This window comes from Aethalodelphis obliquidens, unplaced genomic scaffold (genome assembly GCF_003676395.1).
Source record: "Aethalodelphis obliquidens isolate GAN/ISIS:26980383/991018 unplaced genomic scaffold, ASM367639v1 scaffold2, whole genome shotgun sequence".
Lineage (NCBI taxonomy): Eukaryota > Metazoa > Chordata > Mammalia > Artiodactyla > Delphinidae > Aethalodelphis > Aethalodelphis obliquidens.
The window spans coordinates 13,768,350-13,787,344 of NW_020837946.1; the positions used below are offsets into that span (position 1 = coordinate 13,768,350).

The 18,995-nt window shown below is 42.9% G+C and overlaps 1 protein-coding gene across 1 annotated transcript; it reads left to right on the forward strand.

Annotated features, from left to right (window-relative positions):
- The first annotated feature begins 1,215 nt into the window (after positions 1-1,215).
- Positions 1,216-16,125, forward strand: FAM124B (family with sequence similarity 124 member B). The gene is made up of 2 exons (XM_027119988.1): positions 1,216-3,006; positions 13,593-16,125. Exons 1-2 carry the CDS (start codon positions 2,272-2,274, stop codon positions 14,244-14,246), a joined length of 1,389 nt encoding a protein of 462 aa, XP_026975789.1. The 5' UTR covers positions 1,216-2,271; the 3' UTR covers positions 14,247-16,125.
- The last annotated feature ends 2,870 nt before the right edge of the window (positions 16,126-18,995 follow it).

An 18,995-nucleotide genomic window follows, 5' to 3' on the forward strand; every position in this document is an offset into this window, starting at 1 on the left:
CTTTCAACAGAGGCAGTGTGCAAAAGTGCAGAGCGCCGTGGAGCCCAGCTGAGGATGTGGCCGTTGCCGTGGGTGGAGGGGTCTGTGAGGAACGGAGGCCGTCACTGGAGGTGAGGTTGGGAGGTCAATATTTCAGGTTCTTGGAGAAATAACTGCAGAGGCAGTCAGTCAGAAAGGGGTGTGGTTGTGCCCCCCTGTCCCACGCCCCTGTTTCTTGGCACTTAGACAGCCAACAGATTAACGAAATCTTTTCGGTCCTCACAGAATTGACAACCTCACAAGGAAAAAGAATGTTTTCGCACTGGATGGAATATTTACAACAACATCAAAAAGAGCAAAACCTTTTCTATATGAGGGCATAAGCACTTGCCTTCTACACAATGTTGCGAGTTAATATCTTTGTCTCAGGGGTATAATTTTTCTCCTCAATCTTTACAGCTATTTCCAGAATTGCAAAGACTGTTTTCAAAAACTGTGTCTAAAATCTCAAATGCCCGAGTCATCTCCATGTGTGGATGGACAGGGGAGAGGTGAGGGGAGTCATACTGGGGGATGAGAAAGTTATTGCCTTTCAAACGCCAGTGTGTAACCTACATCAAAGTTTTAAAAAAGCTTCAGAACTCTAATGCCTTTTTAGCAAAAAACTTGAATGATGCTGGGAAAGTTGAAGCAAAATGAATTTAATTACTGAATCACTGGTGGTAATTAAAAAACAACTTATCTGTAATAAACTATATTGATAGATTTTTCTAATGCAAAGGTATAGGACTTATGAAACGCAAATGATTAGAAGTGTAGGTTAGATTTAGAAAGGAAATCCGAATAGAAATGATTCCCTTCCACGGATAACAATATTTGATGTTAAATTTGGTTCTTTTACTACTCAAGCAATCAACATATATAAAATAAAGTTAGAGTAAACTATATTTTTCATCACAAAAGTGCCTTTTAATTTGTAAAACATCAAGTCACACCATATTCTACTACAAGCATTAATAAATTGCTTATGTTATGAATGATGTTTAGAAAAATGTGCTTGTCCACATTTTCAGAAGCAGAGCTATCAGAGTAGCAAATGATTTTTAAATGGATATTTAGAACACATTAGGGTGAGTGTTATGTTTAGAGCTTGGGTATTCTTTCCGAAGATTATTCAGTTTAAGATTCAACAGCACACACGATCTCTGGGAAATGTGTGTCCTCAACAAAAGCCTGCTTGGGCATCCTTTCCTTATGCTTAGGAAGAAAAATCCGGTCTGGGACATCCGGGTCCCAGAGAGGCACCTCCTCTGTGGTTCACAGGGAGACCACGCAGTTCCTGGGTCCAAATCTTCCCTCGGTCACTTTTTCACTGCAAGATCTTGGCAAGTTACTTAGCTTTTCTGTGCCTCAGTTTCTTCCTCAGTCATTTGGGGATAATAGTCTCTTCATAGATTTGCTGGAGGATTAAACCAGTTTATGTAAAGCTCTGGAACAGTTTATGATGGACACGTAGTAAATCTTCAATAGACATGAACAATGATTATTATTGACGTTGGAAAGCTCTCACTCTTTCTAAAGGTTTGGCGTGAATCAATGTCTTTTGAGTACACTCAGACTCTGCAGCAGAGCGAAGCATTTTCAGTGAACAGTCAAAATTATTTAGATAAAGTAACTTCTCTTCAATGCCTTGGCATCAACTGTTCAAAAATAAAATAAAAAGACAAAGGGGAAAAATTCCTGGCAAAGAGACAAGTTTTGAGAATTGTTTTAAAGCAGTCATTGTATTCAGGTGGCTTACTATAAACAGGGAGGGAGGTAAGGAGGAAATCAGAGCCCATTGTGGGTCCATAAAATGGATGTCTTTTCAACTAAACAGATTGCTATCAGCCTCACAGAGCCGACTCATGTTTCTTTTTGCCTGGTCATTTCCTTTACTGAGTGTCTGTAAGAACCACCCACTCGGGTGTTTCTCAGGATTATAGGTTTTTTAGGTCAAACAGAAACCCTGGGAGCGCCCAGCGCAGCCCCACACACGCGGTTACATTATGCACCGGCTGGGTGACATCGACCCTGCCGCTGTGGTGTGTCCTGGAAGCTGTTGTGCCTGATTTGCAGAGATTCTCTCAGAGTGTGGCCAGCGGCGACCAGCAGCACAGGGTAAGAGCGTGGCTCTGAAATCCTGAAGCCTTCCTGGTGGGCTGAAGGCTGCACGTGGGAATCCCTCCATTCATTTCAGAAGCTGAATCAGTGGGCCCTGCTCGCTTGCATCCTTTGTCATCCTCGGCCCCCATGATGGACGAGACACGGGAGCCTCCGGCCATGACTGTCCACCTCCTGGCCAACTCCGGGCATGGCTCGCTTCTGCAGCAAACCCTGGACCAGCTCCTGGACTGCATTTGCCCAGAGGTTCGTGTCTTTCTGGTGTCTGAGCGGGTCAGTCCAGTGAAATACTATGACAAATGCCACTCCAAGCGGTCCCGCTTCCCGGGGATGTCTGTTCTGCTCTTCCTGCACGAAAGCCTTGGAGAGGAGCGGCTGTTTCGCGTCCTCGACTCCCTACAGCATTGGCCGTGGCAGTGCTACCCCACCCAGAATGCGCAGGGAAGACCGTGCCCCTATATTCTTGCCAATCAGGAATTCTATAGTCTGGACAACCAGATGCCCGTCTGGGGCGTGAGGCAGGTGCACTGCGGCACCGAGATCCTGAGAGTGACGCTCTACTGCAGTTTTGGTAACTACGAGGATGCCATCAGGCTCTACGAGATGATCCTGCAGAGGGAAGCCACCTTGCAGAAGAGCAGCTTCTGTTTCTTCGCGCTCTACTCCACCGAGAGCTTTGCCCTGCAGCTCTCACTGAAGCAGCTGCCCCCTGGAGTGTCGGTGGACCCCAAAGAGGCTTCAGTGTTGCAGTTCAAGGTTCAAGAGATTGGCCAGTTAGTGCCTCTTCTGCCCCATCCGTGCGTCCCCATCAGCCACACCCGGTGGCAAACACAGGACTATGACGGCAACAAGATTCTACTTCAGGTATTTCTGTTTGGTCTCTATGATCTTCAGATGCACGTGTAACTGTGTGATGTGACACCCAAGGATGATTTAATGTCGTGGTTCTCAACCTGGGCTGCACACCAAAATCTCTGGGGGGTTTTCAAACGTTCCCATGCCGTGGCTGCACCCCAGGTCAGGTAGATTAGAATCTTGGGGGCGCACTGGCTTGGGTAATTGTTTTAAAAGCTCCTTGGATGTAACGTGGTTGAGAGGCATTGATTTAATAAATCCCTTCCCCTGACAGATAAGGAAGTTCAGACGCTGTGAGCTGGTAACTTGCACAAGTAGTTTTCAGTAGAATCAGGCAGCACCCGACTTCTCAGATTTTCCTTTCATCACGCTACTCAACTATACACAAATACTTTGCCCACTCTTTGGGTCCAGAAATATCATTAGTCCTTTCCATCTGCACCTAAGGAAGCTGAAGCTGTAATTACGGTTGGGGATGTTAAGTATGCCGTCCTATTGACTTAATTGTTAAGCATCTTGCATCACTGTCAAATTGCACCCCCCAAAAAGTTGCATAGTTAGAACCCTTCAAAATAAAATCTTAACATTAAAGCCTTCTCCTGTAGGCATCCTGTTGAAAGCAAGCACAATCGTGACAGCTACCACGCGTCACTTCTTATGAAGGGTTATGCGGCAGTTGAACCTTGCTCCTCAGTAGCTGTGGGATTTGTGAGCCTTGGGTTCTTCATTAGCACAATGAGGGTAATATTAGCATCTTCCTAGAGTACAGGTTGTTATCTCTGCTAAATGACCTGACATTTATAAAGTGCTTTAGTGCCTGGAATGCAATTTTAGCTGTTATTGTTCATGTTATGCCCTAGAGCATGTATTTCACATGGATTGTTTTATTTAGTCCTTCTTACAACATAGGAAGTTTTGCAGAAGGGAAAATTGAGGGGTAGAGGGAATAGTTACTTGCCCAAGACACAAGCGGAAGTGTTTACGTGGCTCCAAAGCCAGGCAGCTAACCACTGCAGTCCAGTGCTGTGTGTGTGTGTGGGTGTGTGCATGTGTGTGTGTGAGTGTAAGTGTGTGCAGGCAGGGAGGTGTACGTGATAGTCACAGCAAAATTTCTGTCCTTGAGAAATGGTCAGTAACCCTTTTAAGGCCTATTGGATAAAGTAAAAACAGGCTAGAAGATGAATTATCTTTCCTTTTGATTAATTTTGTTGTCATCAGCTTTGAGTTATTAATAAAACATGAGTCATATTGATAGTGTATGTGATGATCTCTAAATTATTTACCTTCTCATTCACATAAGGTGGACAGGCACAGTTTCTCTTAGATGCCTGTTACATAGCTCACTAATTTCCAAGGCATCTAAAGTTTTTCCTTCAGCCTTAGTTCATCTCCAGAATCTAAACCTCACTGTCAAGCAAAAAGTTAATATGTGTGTGCAGCAGGGGACGCATTTCTGTTTCAAAGGCTAACTGACATTTTAGCTTCTGAACCACGGCTTATACAACTTAGTTCCTTTGGAAAGTTAAGTCAAATTTGGGGAGTGAAGAATAGTTTTTTGGATAAAGACGTCAATGAGTTTAGGCTTTTGCCAGCAAAACGGGCGATTATCTTCTGGAAACTTCTGTTTCTGGTGTCCTATAAAAATCCCTGAAGGAAGCATATACAGAGGCTTGGCTCTAATACACTATAAAAGATAATACCTGGTAGCTACTTCACTCCTATAATGGGGTGAATTTTTCCGGATAGAAAACCCAGCCCAAACTTCTGTGGGGGCAGAGGATGGGGGGGGGGCAAATGAACTGGCTTTTGTAAGTAAGTAGCCTGAGTCTTGAGGCTAGGATCTGACTCCCAGCTCTGCCACTTCCTCAGACGGGCCCCTGTGGTCACCAGCTGGCTGCCAGCAGCTCTGAGGACTACCCTTTTGAGTTCCTCACCCTACAATGGGCCAACAAAACTTCTGGACTTCATGTCAGTTGGACCAACTTGGATCCGATTCTCTTCTCTAAATCAATCATTGCATTCTGGGGAATGGGATTGGGTGGATTAGCTTAGTTCTGAGGCAAAGGCTCTACTACCCTGCATCCTGAGATTTTTTGTGGACTCAGACTCTCTGGGTACTCATGGAGGCGGGGGACAAGGGTCCCCAAGGAAGATCAGTGAGGGGACAAATGCTGGGTGGCAAAAATGACTAATGTCCACCAGCGAAAGAAACTAGTATCTATTTAAGGGAGAGCTTTAATCACAAGTTAACTTCCCCATGTGTAACCCCTCCAGGATGGATATGTGTGTGAGGTGGGGGGGGAAAGGGGGGGATGCTAGACCCAATGAGGGTGATGGGCAAAGCTTCCCTGAGAGGTGACGCCTGGGCCTGGCTGAGCTGGATGGCCCGGAAGGAAGTAGCTAGATGGGGAAGGGAGGAAAGTGTTCCAAACAGAGGAGATGGCGGGTGACAATGTGTGGAATAGGATTTCCTTAGCAGGCATGTTCAGAAAAGTGCCTGTGGTTCCATGTGGCTGGAGAGAAGGGAGGGGGTCGGGCGGGGGAGGATGGGCAGGTGGGCAGAGGCCACATCATCAGGCACGTGGTCAGCCACTGGAGGTAAGCACCACGAGGACAGGGACCTTTTTCGGTCCACTCTTTTTTTTAAATTTTATTTTATTTACTTTTTTATACAGTAGGTTCTTATTAGTCATCAGTTTTATACACATCAGTGTATACATGTCAATCCCAATCTCCCAATTCATCACCCCCCCACCCCCAACCCCCTGTGGCTTTCCCCCCTTGGTGTCCATACGTTTGTTCTCTACATCTGTGTCTCAACTTCTGCCCTGCAAACTGGTTCATCTGTACCATTTTTCTAGATTCCACATACATGCGTTAATATACAATATTTGTTTTCCTCTTTCTGACTTACTTCACTCTGTATGACAGTCTCTAGATCCACCCACATCTCAACAAATGACCCAATTTTGTTCCTTTTCATGGCTGAGTAATATTCCATTGTATATATGTACCACATCTTTATCCATTCGTCTGTTGATGGACATTTAGGTTGTTTCCATGACCTGGCAATTGTAAATAGTGCTGCAATGAACATTGGGGTGCATGTGTCTTTTTGAATTATGGTTTTCTCTGGGTATATGCCCAGTAGTGGGATTGCTGGGTCATATGGTAACTCTATTTTTACTTTTTTAAGGAACCTCCATACTGTTCTCCATAGTGGCTGTATCAATTTACATTCCCACCAACAGTGTAAGAGGGTTCCCGTTTCTCCACACCCTCTCCAGCATTCGTTATTTGTAGACATTTTAATGATAGCCATTCTGACTGGTGTGAGGTGATACCTCATTGTAGTTTTGATTTGCATTTCTCTAATAATTAGTGATGTTGAGCAGCTTTTCATGTGCATCTTGGCCATTTGTATGTCCTCTTTGGAGAAATGTCTATTTAGGTCTTCTGCCCATTTTTGGATTGGGGTGTTTGTTTCTTTAATATTGAGCTGCATGAGCTGTTTGTATATTCGGTCCACTCTTATACTCCCAGTACCTAGAACAGCATCTGGCACACGGTAGGCAAATCCATTCTAGTGTGAATGAGCAAAAGCTCTGCCAATTAGCTTCTATCTAATTCTGACTGTAATCAGCAGTCACTGACAGAGCCACTGAATGGTACTGACATGTACAATTTGCATTATGAGGATCAAAAAGGAGAGTATACATGGAGGTGCTTTGTAAAGTAGAAACTGTAGCACAATTATTGTCTGTGTAAGAAGGCTGCTAGCTGTCTCTCCATGTCTTTTCCCACATAACCTCCTGTCAGCGCACACTGTCTGATGCTTCTTAGAGCCTAGGATGTGTATTTTTGATGAGATTGATATTAGGGTACCTAGTAGATGCTCAGTAAATGAATGAATGTCTGAATACAAAAGCAGGTATGTCAAATGTTTATTCATCCACCAAGTGTTTATTAAATGCATACCTTGGGCTACCCTATTCTCCACTTGGCAGTTTTCATTCTGCTGTCTCAGTCCTTAGTGGATGCATCTTTGGTTTGGTGTCTGACATAAATTTGGGGAAATTCTCAGTCATTATTGTTTCAAACATTTCTTCTATTCCATTCTCTTTCTCATTATTTGTCTACCACTCCTGTTTTAGTTGTCCCATAGTCTTTAGATAGTCTGTTCTGGGTTTTTTTTTTCAGGCTTTTTTTTTCTCTCTGCTTTTCTTTTTCAAGGATTCTATTGATACGTCCTCTAGCTCAGAGATTCTTTCCTCAGCTGCGTTTAGTCTGCAAATAAGCCCATCAAAAGCATTCTTTATTTCTGTTACAGTGTTGTTGTTGTTGTTGTTTTATCTTTTTGGTTCTTCTTTTAGGATTTCCATCTCTCTTTTCATATTGCCATCTGCTCTTGCATGCCGTTTACTTTATCCATTAGAGTCCTTAGCATATTAATCAGAGTTGTTTTAAATTACAGGTCTGATAATTACAACATCCCTGCCATGTCTGCTTCTGATACTTGCTCTGTCTCTTCAAATTGTGCTTTTTACCTTTTGTAATGCCTTGTAAATTTTTCTTCATAGCCAGGCATGATGTAGCAGGTATAGGAACTGTTGCAAATAAGCCTTTATTAATGTGGTAGTAAGGAGTTGGGGGAGGGGAAGCATTCTATAATTAGGTCTCCGTCTTAGTGAGTCTATGCCTTGAACTGTGAATTTTGCAAGTGTTTAATTTTTTTTTTTTTCCTCCTTGCTTAGGTAGGCGAGAATGGCTAGAGTGGGCTGGAGTTGAGTACTTCCCTTCTCTCACATGGAAGGCTAGAGAAAGCTGGAGTTGGGTATTTCTCTTCACCCAGGTCAGTTAGGCTCTGATAATACGCCAGCATGTTAGGCTCTGGTTAACTAGTTTCCCTTGAGAGAAGGACTTGTAAGAACAGAGTGCTCTGGAGTATTTAAAAATGGTCCCTTTTCACCTAGAGATTCTCATACTAAGTGAAGTAAGTCAGAGAAAGACAGATATCATATGACATCACTTTATATGTGGAATCTAAAAAAGATGATACATATGAACTTACTTACAAAACAGAAACAGACTCACAGACACAGAAGAACTTACGGTTACCAAAGGGGAAGAGGAGGGGAGAGGGATAAATTAGGGGTTTAGGATTAGCAGATACAAACTACTATCTCTAAAATAGATAAACAACAAGGACGTATTGTATAGCACAGGGAACTATATTCAATATCTTGTTATAAACTATAATGGAAAAGAATCTGAAAAAGACCTGAATCACTTTGCTGTACACCAGAAAGTAAGAGAACATTGTAAGTCAACTATACTTCAATAAAAAAAAAAGGTTCCTTTTCTCCTTCTCTTTCCGGAAGCACAAGGGGATTTTTCTCTGATATTTATTGTGAGAGTCTAGTCATGCTCCTGGAGGTAAATCTCACAAAATTGGGGGGGGGGCTCCCCCGGGACTGGGTCCCCTGGAGTTTTTAACCCTCAGAGTTGTCCACACTAAGCCTCCAGCTATTTGCCAATTACAGTTCAGGTTTTCCTCGCCCCGTCCTGGTTCCTGCAGTGGTTTCCACTTTGGATCCTCTTTTCCAGGAAGCCATGACTCCCCGCATTCATTCGTATGTCTCTCCAATCTTGGGGGCTGCTGTTTGCCCTGTGTCCCCACCTCTCATGCAGATGCTAGAAGAGTTGTTGCTCTCTCTAAGGCTACCGGTACCTGAGGTCAGGGTCAGCAGTATTGACAAATGCTGACCACTCTTTGCTTGAAAGTTTCTCCTCTGTGAGCTTCCATAATTTGGATCTTCTAATTAAAGGAGTTATCCTATCTCTCTATCACTTGGACATTTTTTTTCAAAGTTTCAACTCTTTTTGCCCCTAAATCAGGTTTCCTCAACCTCGGCACTATTGACATTTTGGACTAGATATTTCTTTGCCGTGGCGGAGATGTCTTACGCATTATGGGATATTTAGTGCATCCTCAGTGCTACCATTAGATGCCAGAACTGACTCCACTTCCCTGCAGTTGTGACAACAGGAAATGTCTCCAGACATTATCAAATGCCCTCTGGGGGGTGAAATTTCCCCCAGTTGAGAACCACTGTCCTAAGTTTAAGGTTTCCCTAAGATTAAGAAATTAAGCCCATCCTGGGCATTTAGTTGTCCTCTTTCTTCAGCTTACTCCTGTATTTTCATCTCCTCTATCTCTTGAGCTTTTGGCTTTTTCAACTCCCTGTAAGACCATTTAAACACAACGTCTCCTCATCTCAAATTCAGTCCAAACAAAACCAAAGTCATCCTCTGCAGCCCTGCCCCCAATTTCTCCAGCTCTGGTCACCCTCCCATTTGCACAGGTTTTGAAATATGTCGTTTTTAAAGCCTCTCTTTTTGGAAGACCCACATTCAGGCAGCCCCCCCAAACTGTTCAAGTTTCCCTTTGGAGCCATTTCTTTTTTTCTCTTTCCTTCCACCTAACTTCAAATGTGCATTGTTATGACAACATTCTAACTCTTCACTCTGGCTCCAGGCATCTGCTTGATCCTGCACAGGAGTGTTGAATACATTTTTTTTTTTTTTTTTGCCATACGCGGGCCTCTCACTATCGTGGCCTCTCCCGTTGCGGAGCACAGGCTCCGGACGCGCAGGCTCAGCGGCCATGGCTCACGGGTCCAGCCGCTCCGCGGCATGTGGGATCTTCCCGGACCAGGGTGCGAACCCGTGTCCCCTGCATCGGCAGGCGGACTCTCAACCACTGAGCCACCAGGGAAGCCCTGTTGAATACATTTTTAAATGATGGCTGGATTTATGTTCCTTGTCAGCTCAATAGCAAAAGTTAGCAAATAAAATTAAAACTCACTTGTCCGAATTTCAAGGCTCTTCATAATCAGGCCCCCCGAATGTTTCCTTTGCTCCCTCCTTCTCTAGTTATTCCAACCTTCTTTCCAGACCTCTAGGCTCACTCCCGCACCCATGTATTTTTTTGTCGTAAAATATACATAACATAAAAATGTATCACTTTAACCATTTTGAGTGTAGAATTCAGTGCCTAATGGTACTTAATAGTACATTTACACTGTACTTCATCATCACCACTATCTATTTCCAGAACATTTTCAAGGTTCATCTATGTTGTAGCATGTGTTAGAATTTCCTTCCTTTACAGGCTGAATAATATTGCATTTTATGGATATCTGCCTTTATATACGGCCTGAGCTGTTCCTTGTCCAGAGATGTCTTTCTCTTCCTCTTCATTTGTCTATCCTTTAAGACCCTGTGCAAGCACCACCTCCTCTGTGAAATCTGCTATAAGTGCATTCTTAACTAGAACATTTTACACCGAAACTTTGTAACACACAACTGATTATAGATTTCCTCATTCTTGTACCATATAATTTGGGACTTTATGACTCGCCATCTCTTTTCGGTATTTTATTGTAAATGTTTATGTCTGGTAGAGTACCAGACAGGCAGCTGCTTCTGAACCATTTGTTGATTGATTAACTGCCTGTTGTCAGGAAATAAGTTTCTCTTCAGAAAAGTAAATATTCCAGAAGCTAGTTTGGCAAAAGCAAACATATATTTGTCTTCATTTTATCAACAGACCTTTAGCTAAGATCATCTTGATGTTCTTTATTAGCCATTTAAAATAAAAGAAGATAGTCTCTCGTGAAGTGAGTAATTCATTTGCTTCTTCTGTAGCATTTCTGGGTTCCTTTCTCATTTCTGAGTCTCTCAGAGGCACTCATTCAGACTCTATTTCTCCCGCTTTGTTTCTCTCCTCATTTCCTCCCCATTCTTCATACCCCACACAGACACACACACACACACACACACACACACACACACACACACACACACAGAGACACACACACACACACTTCCAACCCTACACGCCCGCTCTCACTCAATGCTTTGCTTTATGCTGCCCTGAAGGAATCCTTGTAAGCATGGCTCAGAGGTTGCTGCTGCTATAGGATGGTGGGTTAACATCATTGGTTTTGGTTAATAAATTAAAATAAGTACCTTTCAAAAGATCAGTTAATTGGAAGAGACTAGATTCAACTCTTAAGTAAGCAAGTTTGGCATTGTTTTGGGGTTTCTTATTATCTATATAATTTGTTCCCATGCAATCTTTTTTTTTTTTCAGTGTAGGAGAAATCCTCTTTTGCTATCTCTTGGAATCACTTTTAGCAAAAGACAATATTATTTTCCCTTCATGATATCAGTCTGCCCCTTAACAGCTTAATCATGTTTCAGTGATGTGTATTCTCTTATTTCCCAAGTGTTTAGAGCCAAATGAATGACCAATGATCTTCCTGTTCATCAAGATAATTACTAATGTTCCCTGAAACTCGAAAACACCTACCTCTCAATTTGTAACATTTTACAAATATTTCTTAGAAAGATGGGCTCTAAATGATCAGAATTCCTACAAATGCATTTCAATTGCTTTTTTGGCAAGAGGAGCGTTATTCTCTCTCAAGAGATTTATCTCAACCACTTGACATTATGTTTCTCCTGGAAATTCTTCACTCCAACTGCACACGCCTGCATTTCTACATCAATAATCTTGTGCTTTCTTTTGCCATATCGTCTAAGGACTTCTCTTAAGAAAGGAAAAGTTGATATTCTCTCTCTTAAAAGACTGCAGAAAGGGCCATCCACAGGATGAATGTCCTGTGGCAGTTTCTTAGTAAGACTTTGTAGCTACCTAATGGCTAATAATTAGGGGCCATACATTTCTGTATGCAAATAATTTATGGTTTGTTAGGCATTAAGCTTTATTTATTTATCCAACAGACATCTAGTGATTACTTACCACGTGTTAGGCATTGTGCTAGGTACTGGAGATACAATGGTGAAGAAGGTGTGTACAATCCCGGCACGTCCAGCTGGCAAAGTCTAGAAGATATAGAGAAGTGAGCAAACAGGTGCAAAAATAGTGTGGTAACTACTATGATATGGAAACTACAGGCTGCCAGGACAGCTAGTAATAATATTTGTGATGATGATAATAGCCAACTTATGTTTAGCACTACTATTTCCAGGCCCTGTTATCATTTAATCTTCTCAACGACTCTTTGACATTGGTACTTATTATGATCTCCTTTTATAGATGAGGAAACTGAGGCACAGAAAAATTAGGTAACTTGTCTAAAGTCTCACAACTAATTAGTGGCAGAGCCAATATTTAGGGGTACCTAACTCAGATTCAGTGACATGGAGAAGGCTTCTAAGAGGAGATGATGTGTAAGCTTGGAGTTAACAACAGGTTTGAAGGGTCAGAGGTGACATATCCCAGACAAAGGAAATAATATACACAAACACTGGCATTAAGAAAGAGCAAATCATGTCCAAAGAATTGAACAAATTTCAATTTTGGCAAGTGGAAGAGGTGGCGAATTAGGCTGGAGTAAGAAGGGACAGACTGTGAAGGGTGTGGGAGCCTATACTAAAGGGCTTAGATTTTTTTCTTAAGAAGAGTAGGAAGCCACTTGAAGTAGGACGGTGACATGATCAAAACTGTTTTCAAAGCTCCTCTGGTAGTGGAGTGGAGAATGGATTAGAGGGAGGCAAGGGCATCCATGGGGTGTCCCTTCGATGGCTGTTGCAGTAATTCAGACTAGAGATGATGACAGCCTGCCTAGGGTTAATGGCAGTGGACATGGAGAGACGGGAAGATCTGAGAGATCTTTGGGAGAAAGAGTCCATGGGAATGTGTGACATGAGGGATAGAGAAGGGAAAATGATGCTCTTGCTTGGTGACTGTGGGGCAAACGATGCCAGGTTCTAAGACAGGGAAAAGAGTAAGCAGAACAGATTTAGGGTGAGAAGGGGGATGAGTTCAATTTGGGACATGTTGACTTTTAGGACCTTGTGCCTGGAAGACAGTTGGATAGGTAAGTATGAAGCTTAAGAGACAGATCTGAACTATAATTAGACTTTCAGAAGCCTTCATCATTTAGATAATAATTGAAGGCAGGGGATTCAACGAAGTTGGCTGGGAGAGTGTGTACAATGAAAAAAGAAGATGGCCGCTTAGCGCTGAAGAACTACCTCCTGTCGCAAATTGACAGGGAAGGAGGCTCCTTCAGTGGACCCTGAGAAGGGGAGATGGAAAGGAAGGAGAAAATCCAGAAGAACGTGTTGACATAGAAGGTTAAGGAGAAGAAGTCTTCATATGTAAAGGAGAAAGGTCAGTCTTGTAAAATTCTACCGGAGCTCAAGTAAAAATTAATGACAAGGAGGTTCCTCTAGCTTGGATAGTCTAATACCAACCCTGAACGATTTCTTAATATGGAACTAGCCATGCCGGTTTCCATTTCCAGAAGAAAAAGACTTCATTGGATCAAAAAAAAAAAAAAAAGGTAGAATATAATGTCAAATGACCTTCCAGGAGGCAAAGGTGGCAGCTCATCCCTTTGAAGGATTGTACTTGTCACTGTTATTCAATTCAACCGACTTTATTGAAAGTCTGCTATGGGCACAGCATGGCAGAAGGCTGAATAGGACGTAGTCTGTTCTTGACACTTAGTTAATGGAAAACATCGGTTACACCTGTTCCTCTTCTCCTTGTCCCATAGGTCCAGTTGAATCCAGGACTTGGTGTTAGGAATGGTGAGCTTGCCTTTCTGAATGGCACCTCGGGAGCTGACACGCTCCCCCAGGGCTCCAGGCTGACCCCTGTCTCTGCGATTAGGACCCTAGAGCCGAGAAGCCGAAGGAGCCGGGGCAGGAGGTTCAAGGTGGGGTCCGTGGAACGGCCTGAGCCTGGTGGGCGGACAGCGTCAGACAGCGCTAGTGGCACTCCGTGGAAAAGCCCTGGCCGCTCAGCCCAGCCCAGCAGCCCAGCTACGGACTCCCAGCTGCCTCTGCCTTCTCTCCACCTCGAACCCGGGGCCAGAATAGAGGTCCTCAGACGGGAAAACAGCTTTGAGAAGCAAGAGGCAGAGACGAATGTTGACACAGGATTCACCGTGGTCAGCTCTGGACCCAGGCAATCTTTTCTGAGCAGATTTCCAAGGGATCTTTGGACCCACCAGCCACCATCCTGCTTGTCAACCTCTTCCTTAGGGGCAGCTGCTTCCAAAAACAACAGAATCTTTAAGGAAAGCGTTCATCCTCTGTCACTTGCTGACCAAAGGGACTTTTGTTCCAGGACGATAATCTCAAAATGTACCCTTCCTCTGCCAGTCCAGGGTGGAGAAAAAGATACAGAAGAAGAATTCTTTATATAGCATAAAACAACTGTGGTTTTCTAAAACACAAAATCGAATAGAATGTTCTAGAAATGGAGCACTGACCCAGAATCAGCCTGTTTCTTGTTCATCTGAGGGGCTGTAAATGCTAGCCATGCACAGATCTGTATCACTTTTATTTCAAATGTTCAAAGTCTAGCAGTGCTGGTGAGTGGTTGTTTATTTGCCGTCATGGTCATAAGGGAACACAGCCAACACACAGGGAAAAAGCCCAATGCCTCACGTCCTTGGAGACACACTAACACAGCTGGGTGTGTTGAGTTCAGTACCTATCAGGATAATTGCATTATATGCAAATAAGTCGGATGTGTTATGCAATGCTGATTAGAGTCTGTAATTTGGTTTTAACTTTTACTTGCATTGCATTGTTCATCCCCCTGGGCAGCATGGGCTATTTATTCTTTAGTGTTTTTTAGTTTTTATGTGACCTCATTTGGTAACTAGGCCCTGTTCACCACTCACCTCTAGTGACTTCTGCCTTTAAAGTTGTTTGCATCTGGAATGAGTTAACATGCAAAGTGTTTTGAACATTACAAACATTTCTCTTTTTCTCCTGTTTAATGAGCAGCAACCCTGGAAACCAAAAAAATCAAGTTAAAAATGAAAGCTAGGCTCTAGGGGGTTTTCCGACTCCTCCATTTCTTGTTTGTTTCCGCGCTACCCCAGTGGGGCCCATGGTTCATATAATTAAGCAGAGAGGAGTGGAATGTGATTGGATGATTTGAGATCTCCACTGAGTGTGGCAGGAAGATTGCATTGGTTGGGTCACTGGAGCCGGACTTGGGTTTTTTTGGCCATGTTCAAATTCCCGAATTCCTTTGCAGTACTCGTTCATTTATTCATTCATTTATACATCCATTCGTGCAACACAGTGTACAAATACTTACCTTTGAATAAGACATTGGTATATGGTACACATACATTCTGTGGCCATCAAACCCAAAACTTATTTATGGTTTCCCTGTATCACAAATCCATTCTATCAATTCTTAAGAACAGGTGGAAGTTCAAACTTATTTCTCTGGGAAACTTTTCCACAGCTGATTACCACACTTGCTGCACGGGCTGTGGTAAGAATTCACAACCTGTGGATGGAGATTGGGCATATTATGAATTGCAATTATAATCATAATGGATGAATTCTTAGTTGCTCATATGATGTATTATTTGGTTAGGTCTATACACACATTTTTTAAAAATCTGAGGGCTACGTGTTTCAGTTAATTTACAAGGTTATTTGACTCCAAGAACTCCATTTTCCAGAACAGATGTTATGTGACTATAAGTGCTGATTTAGCCGGGTCTTTTGGAGACCCTATACTGAGTAGACCTAATTGGAGAGAAGGATGAGTTCAGGCTTAAGCATGAATCTCATGGCAGCAAGACTGGACTGAGTTTGTGTGCTCTGTCCCCCTAAAAGAGTAGAAATGGAAGAGAGCTGCAAATGGACGAAGACAAGACTTCTAAACGGATTTCTGTCCTTATACTATCAGTATATTCTTATCCCCATGTTCTTTCTTTCCCTCAGATTAAGGTTAGATCTTAGAATGTGGAATGAAGAACTTACTTTTGGTATGGTTTTCTATAATAAGAGTTAAAAAAAAAATGAAAGTCTTATTTAAGTTGAATTATTGAGCTGCTTTGAAAAGCACAGCAGGTGGTTTTGAAGTTTCTTTCCGACTTTTTTGAGGTTATCTAATTCCTTTAACATAATGCATAGGTAGGAATATAAGTACATGGAAAGCATAAAGAATAGTGAGGAATTTGAATGAGTAACTTACAAAATTGACTTGTAAAATAAGACTGTACTCTTTTTTTTTTTTTTTTGCGGTATGTGGGCCTCTCACTGCTGTGGCCTCTCCCGTTGCGGAGCACAGGCTCCGGACGCGCAGGCTCAGCGGCCATGGCTCACGGGTCCAGCCGCTCTGCGGCATGTGGGATCTTCCCTGACTGGGGCACAAACCCGCGTCCCCTGCATCGGCAGGCGGACTCTCAACCACTGCGCCACCAGGGAAACCCTAGACTGTACTTTTAAAATGTACTCTATTGTATCCTCCTACTCACTATAGGAATCCAATTTACAGCATGATGGGATGGAAATGCCAGTGGGCTATGTGACAGAGGCCCAGATTTTGGTCTCAGTTTAAAATTTACTATTTATATGTGAACTTAAACTCTTTGATCTTCTGTTGCCTTATCTTCTGTACTAAGGTTGTTAGGAAAATCGAGATTATGCCTATGAAAGCATTTGGATACTCTTAAACACTGTAAATATGTAAGATATTATAATCACAAATGGTCCTTCCGACCCACATTTTTAAAATGTCTTAACAACAAAGGATTTTTTTGAATCAACTTTTAGTGAAAGCAACGCTACAATTAAAAAAAAGAAATCCAACTCTCTAAGAGTTTTACTATGTGTGTCATTTATGTTTACACATCTAGGAGGAAAATTATGGATAGAAAGGATCAAATATATCCTAAAGTTCAAAAGAGATTTTATATATAACAGGGACAAACTTATGAACTAGTTTAATCCAAATTATCAAATTATCCAGACTCTTTACTTACACTGTATTTTTAAAAATATATTTATTCTATTTTATTTATTTATTGTTTCTGTCTGTGTAGGGTCTTCATTGCTATGTGTGGGCATTTATCTGGTTGTGGTGAGCGGGGGATACTCTTCATTGTGGTTCGTGGGCTTCTCATTGTGGTGGCTTCTCTTGTTGTGGAGCACGGGTTCTAGGCATGCGGGCTTCAGTAGTTGTGGCACGTGGGCTCAGTAGTTGTGGCGCCTGGGCTTAGCCGCTCCGTGGCATGCGGGATCTTCCCGGACCAGGGATTGAACCCGTGTCTTCTGCACTGACAGGCGGATTCTCAACCACTCTACCACCAGGGAAGCCCTATACTGTATATTTTGAAATGTAAAATGTATCACAAGTGACTCCTGATGGTCAGATAATTTAATATTTTTATAGGTATATTAAAACTAAGTTGCATTACAGTTGTTTGGCTATTTTTCACCTTAATAGTAGTTCACATTTTTTGCAAGCATTATTTGGATATTGCTAAACATTAATAGAAATGGTAACATTTAGAAACTTGCAAATGTGTTTGTCTCTTAGTGGAGGTAGAGCAGGGGATTTGCAGCCTGACAGGGAAGGAGAGGGACACACCTTGATTTACAAAGGGAAGTGGCACAGGTGCCTCAGCTATACCCCATCTGCCCTCAGCTCTGATGGCGTTACCGAATCCAAGCTTGTACTGCTCACTTCATGAAAGGCCAAGAAATTGAGAGACGAGTTGTTGGGGCCAAGAATAGCAACTTTATTCAGAAAGCCAGCACACTGAGATGATGGTGGACAGGTGTCCCAAAGAACCATCTTGCTGTTTTTTTTTTGTTTTTTTTTTGGTGGTACGTGGGCCTCTCACTGTCGTGGCCTCTCCCGTTGCAGAGCACAGGCTCCGGACGCGCAGGCTCAGTGGCCATGGCTCACGGGCCTAGCCGCTCCATGGCATGTGTGATCTTCCCAGACCGGGGCATGAGCCCGTTCCCCTGCATTGGCAGGCGGACTCTCAACCACTGCGCCACCAGGAAAGCCCCTTGCTGGGGTTCTGCATGCTAGTTTCTTTTATAGAACAAAGCAGGGCGGGGTGAGAAGGTAAAGTAAAAAAGGTGATAAGTTGTTGCAAATATTTCCTGGCTCCGGCCCCGACTTGGGAGGGGAGGTGTTAATTTCTTCCTTCCTGCAGCCATTCATAGGTGAACCTGGTCAGGATGTTTCCTGTGAACTGAACAGAGGTATTTTAGTTTAATATTCAGGCATGAGAGACAGGGTTCCCAGAGATGAGCCATTATGTATACTTAAGCTATAGGTAATATTCCTTTATAGTGATTAAGTTGTAGCAAAAGCAATAGAATACAAAGGTTAAGGTAAAAGAAACAGATCTAACATGGAGTGAGATTTGTTCTTCCCTATTACAATGGGATTTTGTGGTGGTGACGCTGGTCTTTCCACCGCTCTACCAACAATGCAGTTACGCATGGGAGGTGCTAATAGCACAGAGAGGGATGGAGGCAAGAGTGGGAGGAGGTGAGAACCCCTTCCCTCCCTCCCAGAGAAAGATGGAGAAAGGGGAAGATGAGAGGAGAGAGCAGAATGGGGCCATGAGCACACACCCATTTTCTGTTGATTGGAAACTCCTAAGTTTCATCTCCTCACTATAAAACTTAGAAATTCCTGGGATAACTTAACCCTGGCTGCCTTTCTTGAGTCTTCTCCAAGCCAGAGTGTGTGGGCTTTTCCTCCCTTTTTTCTCTTCTTTTTTTCGCCATTCCCCTCCATTTTCATTCCTTTTTCTTTTCTTTTCTTTGCTTCTTTTCTCTTCCTTCTCTCTCTTCCTCTGTGTGTGTGAATTTGATACTCTCTTCGTTCTTCACTTTGTTTAAAATACTTTGTCTTTGCAGCATCTCCCAAGATTCCTCAAGGGGTTGACCTGTAGCTGCAACTTCTGACGGGCCCCCTTGGCTAAGCTCTGAGAGGATCAGAAAGAAGATTTGTTCCTTCTCTGAGGAAATTCTCGCTACATTCCAATTCATTGTTGGGGTTCTGCTCTGGGACTGCTCAACCCACATCACTTAGAAACGAGCTGGTCTCTCTTCCCCACAGCTCTCTCCTTCCTTTCACACCTGTCCAACCTTTCTCTGAGGTTTGAGATGTTTCC

Coding starts and splice junctions, on each gene's coding strand:
- FAM124B (XM_027119988.1), top strand. CDS start 2,272: ATGATGGACGAGACACGGGAGCCTCCGGCCATGACTGTCCACCTCCTG. Junction 3,007..13,592: donor GCAACAAGATTCTACTTCAG/GTATTTCTGTTT, acceptor CTTGTCCCATAG/GTCCAGTTGAATCCAGGACT.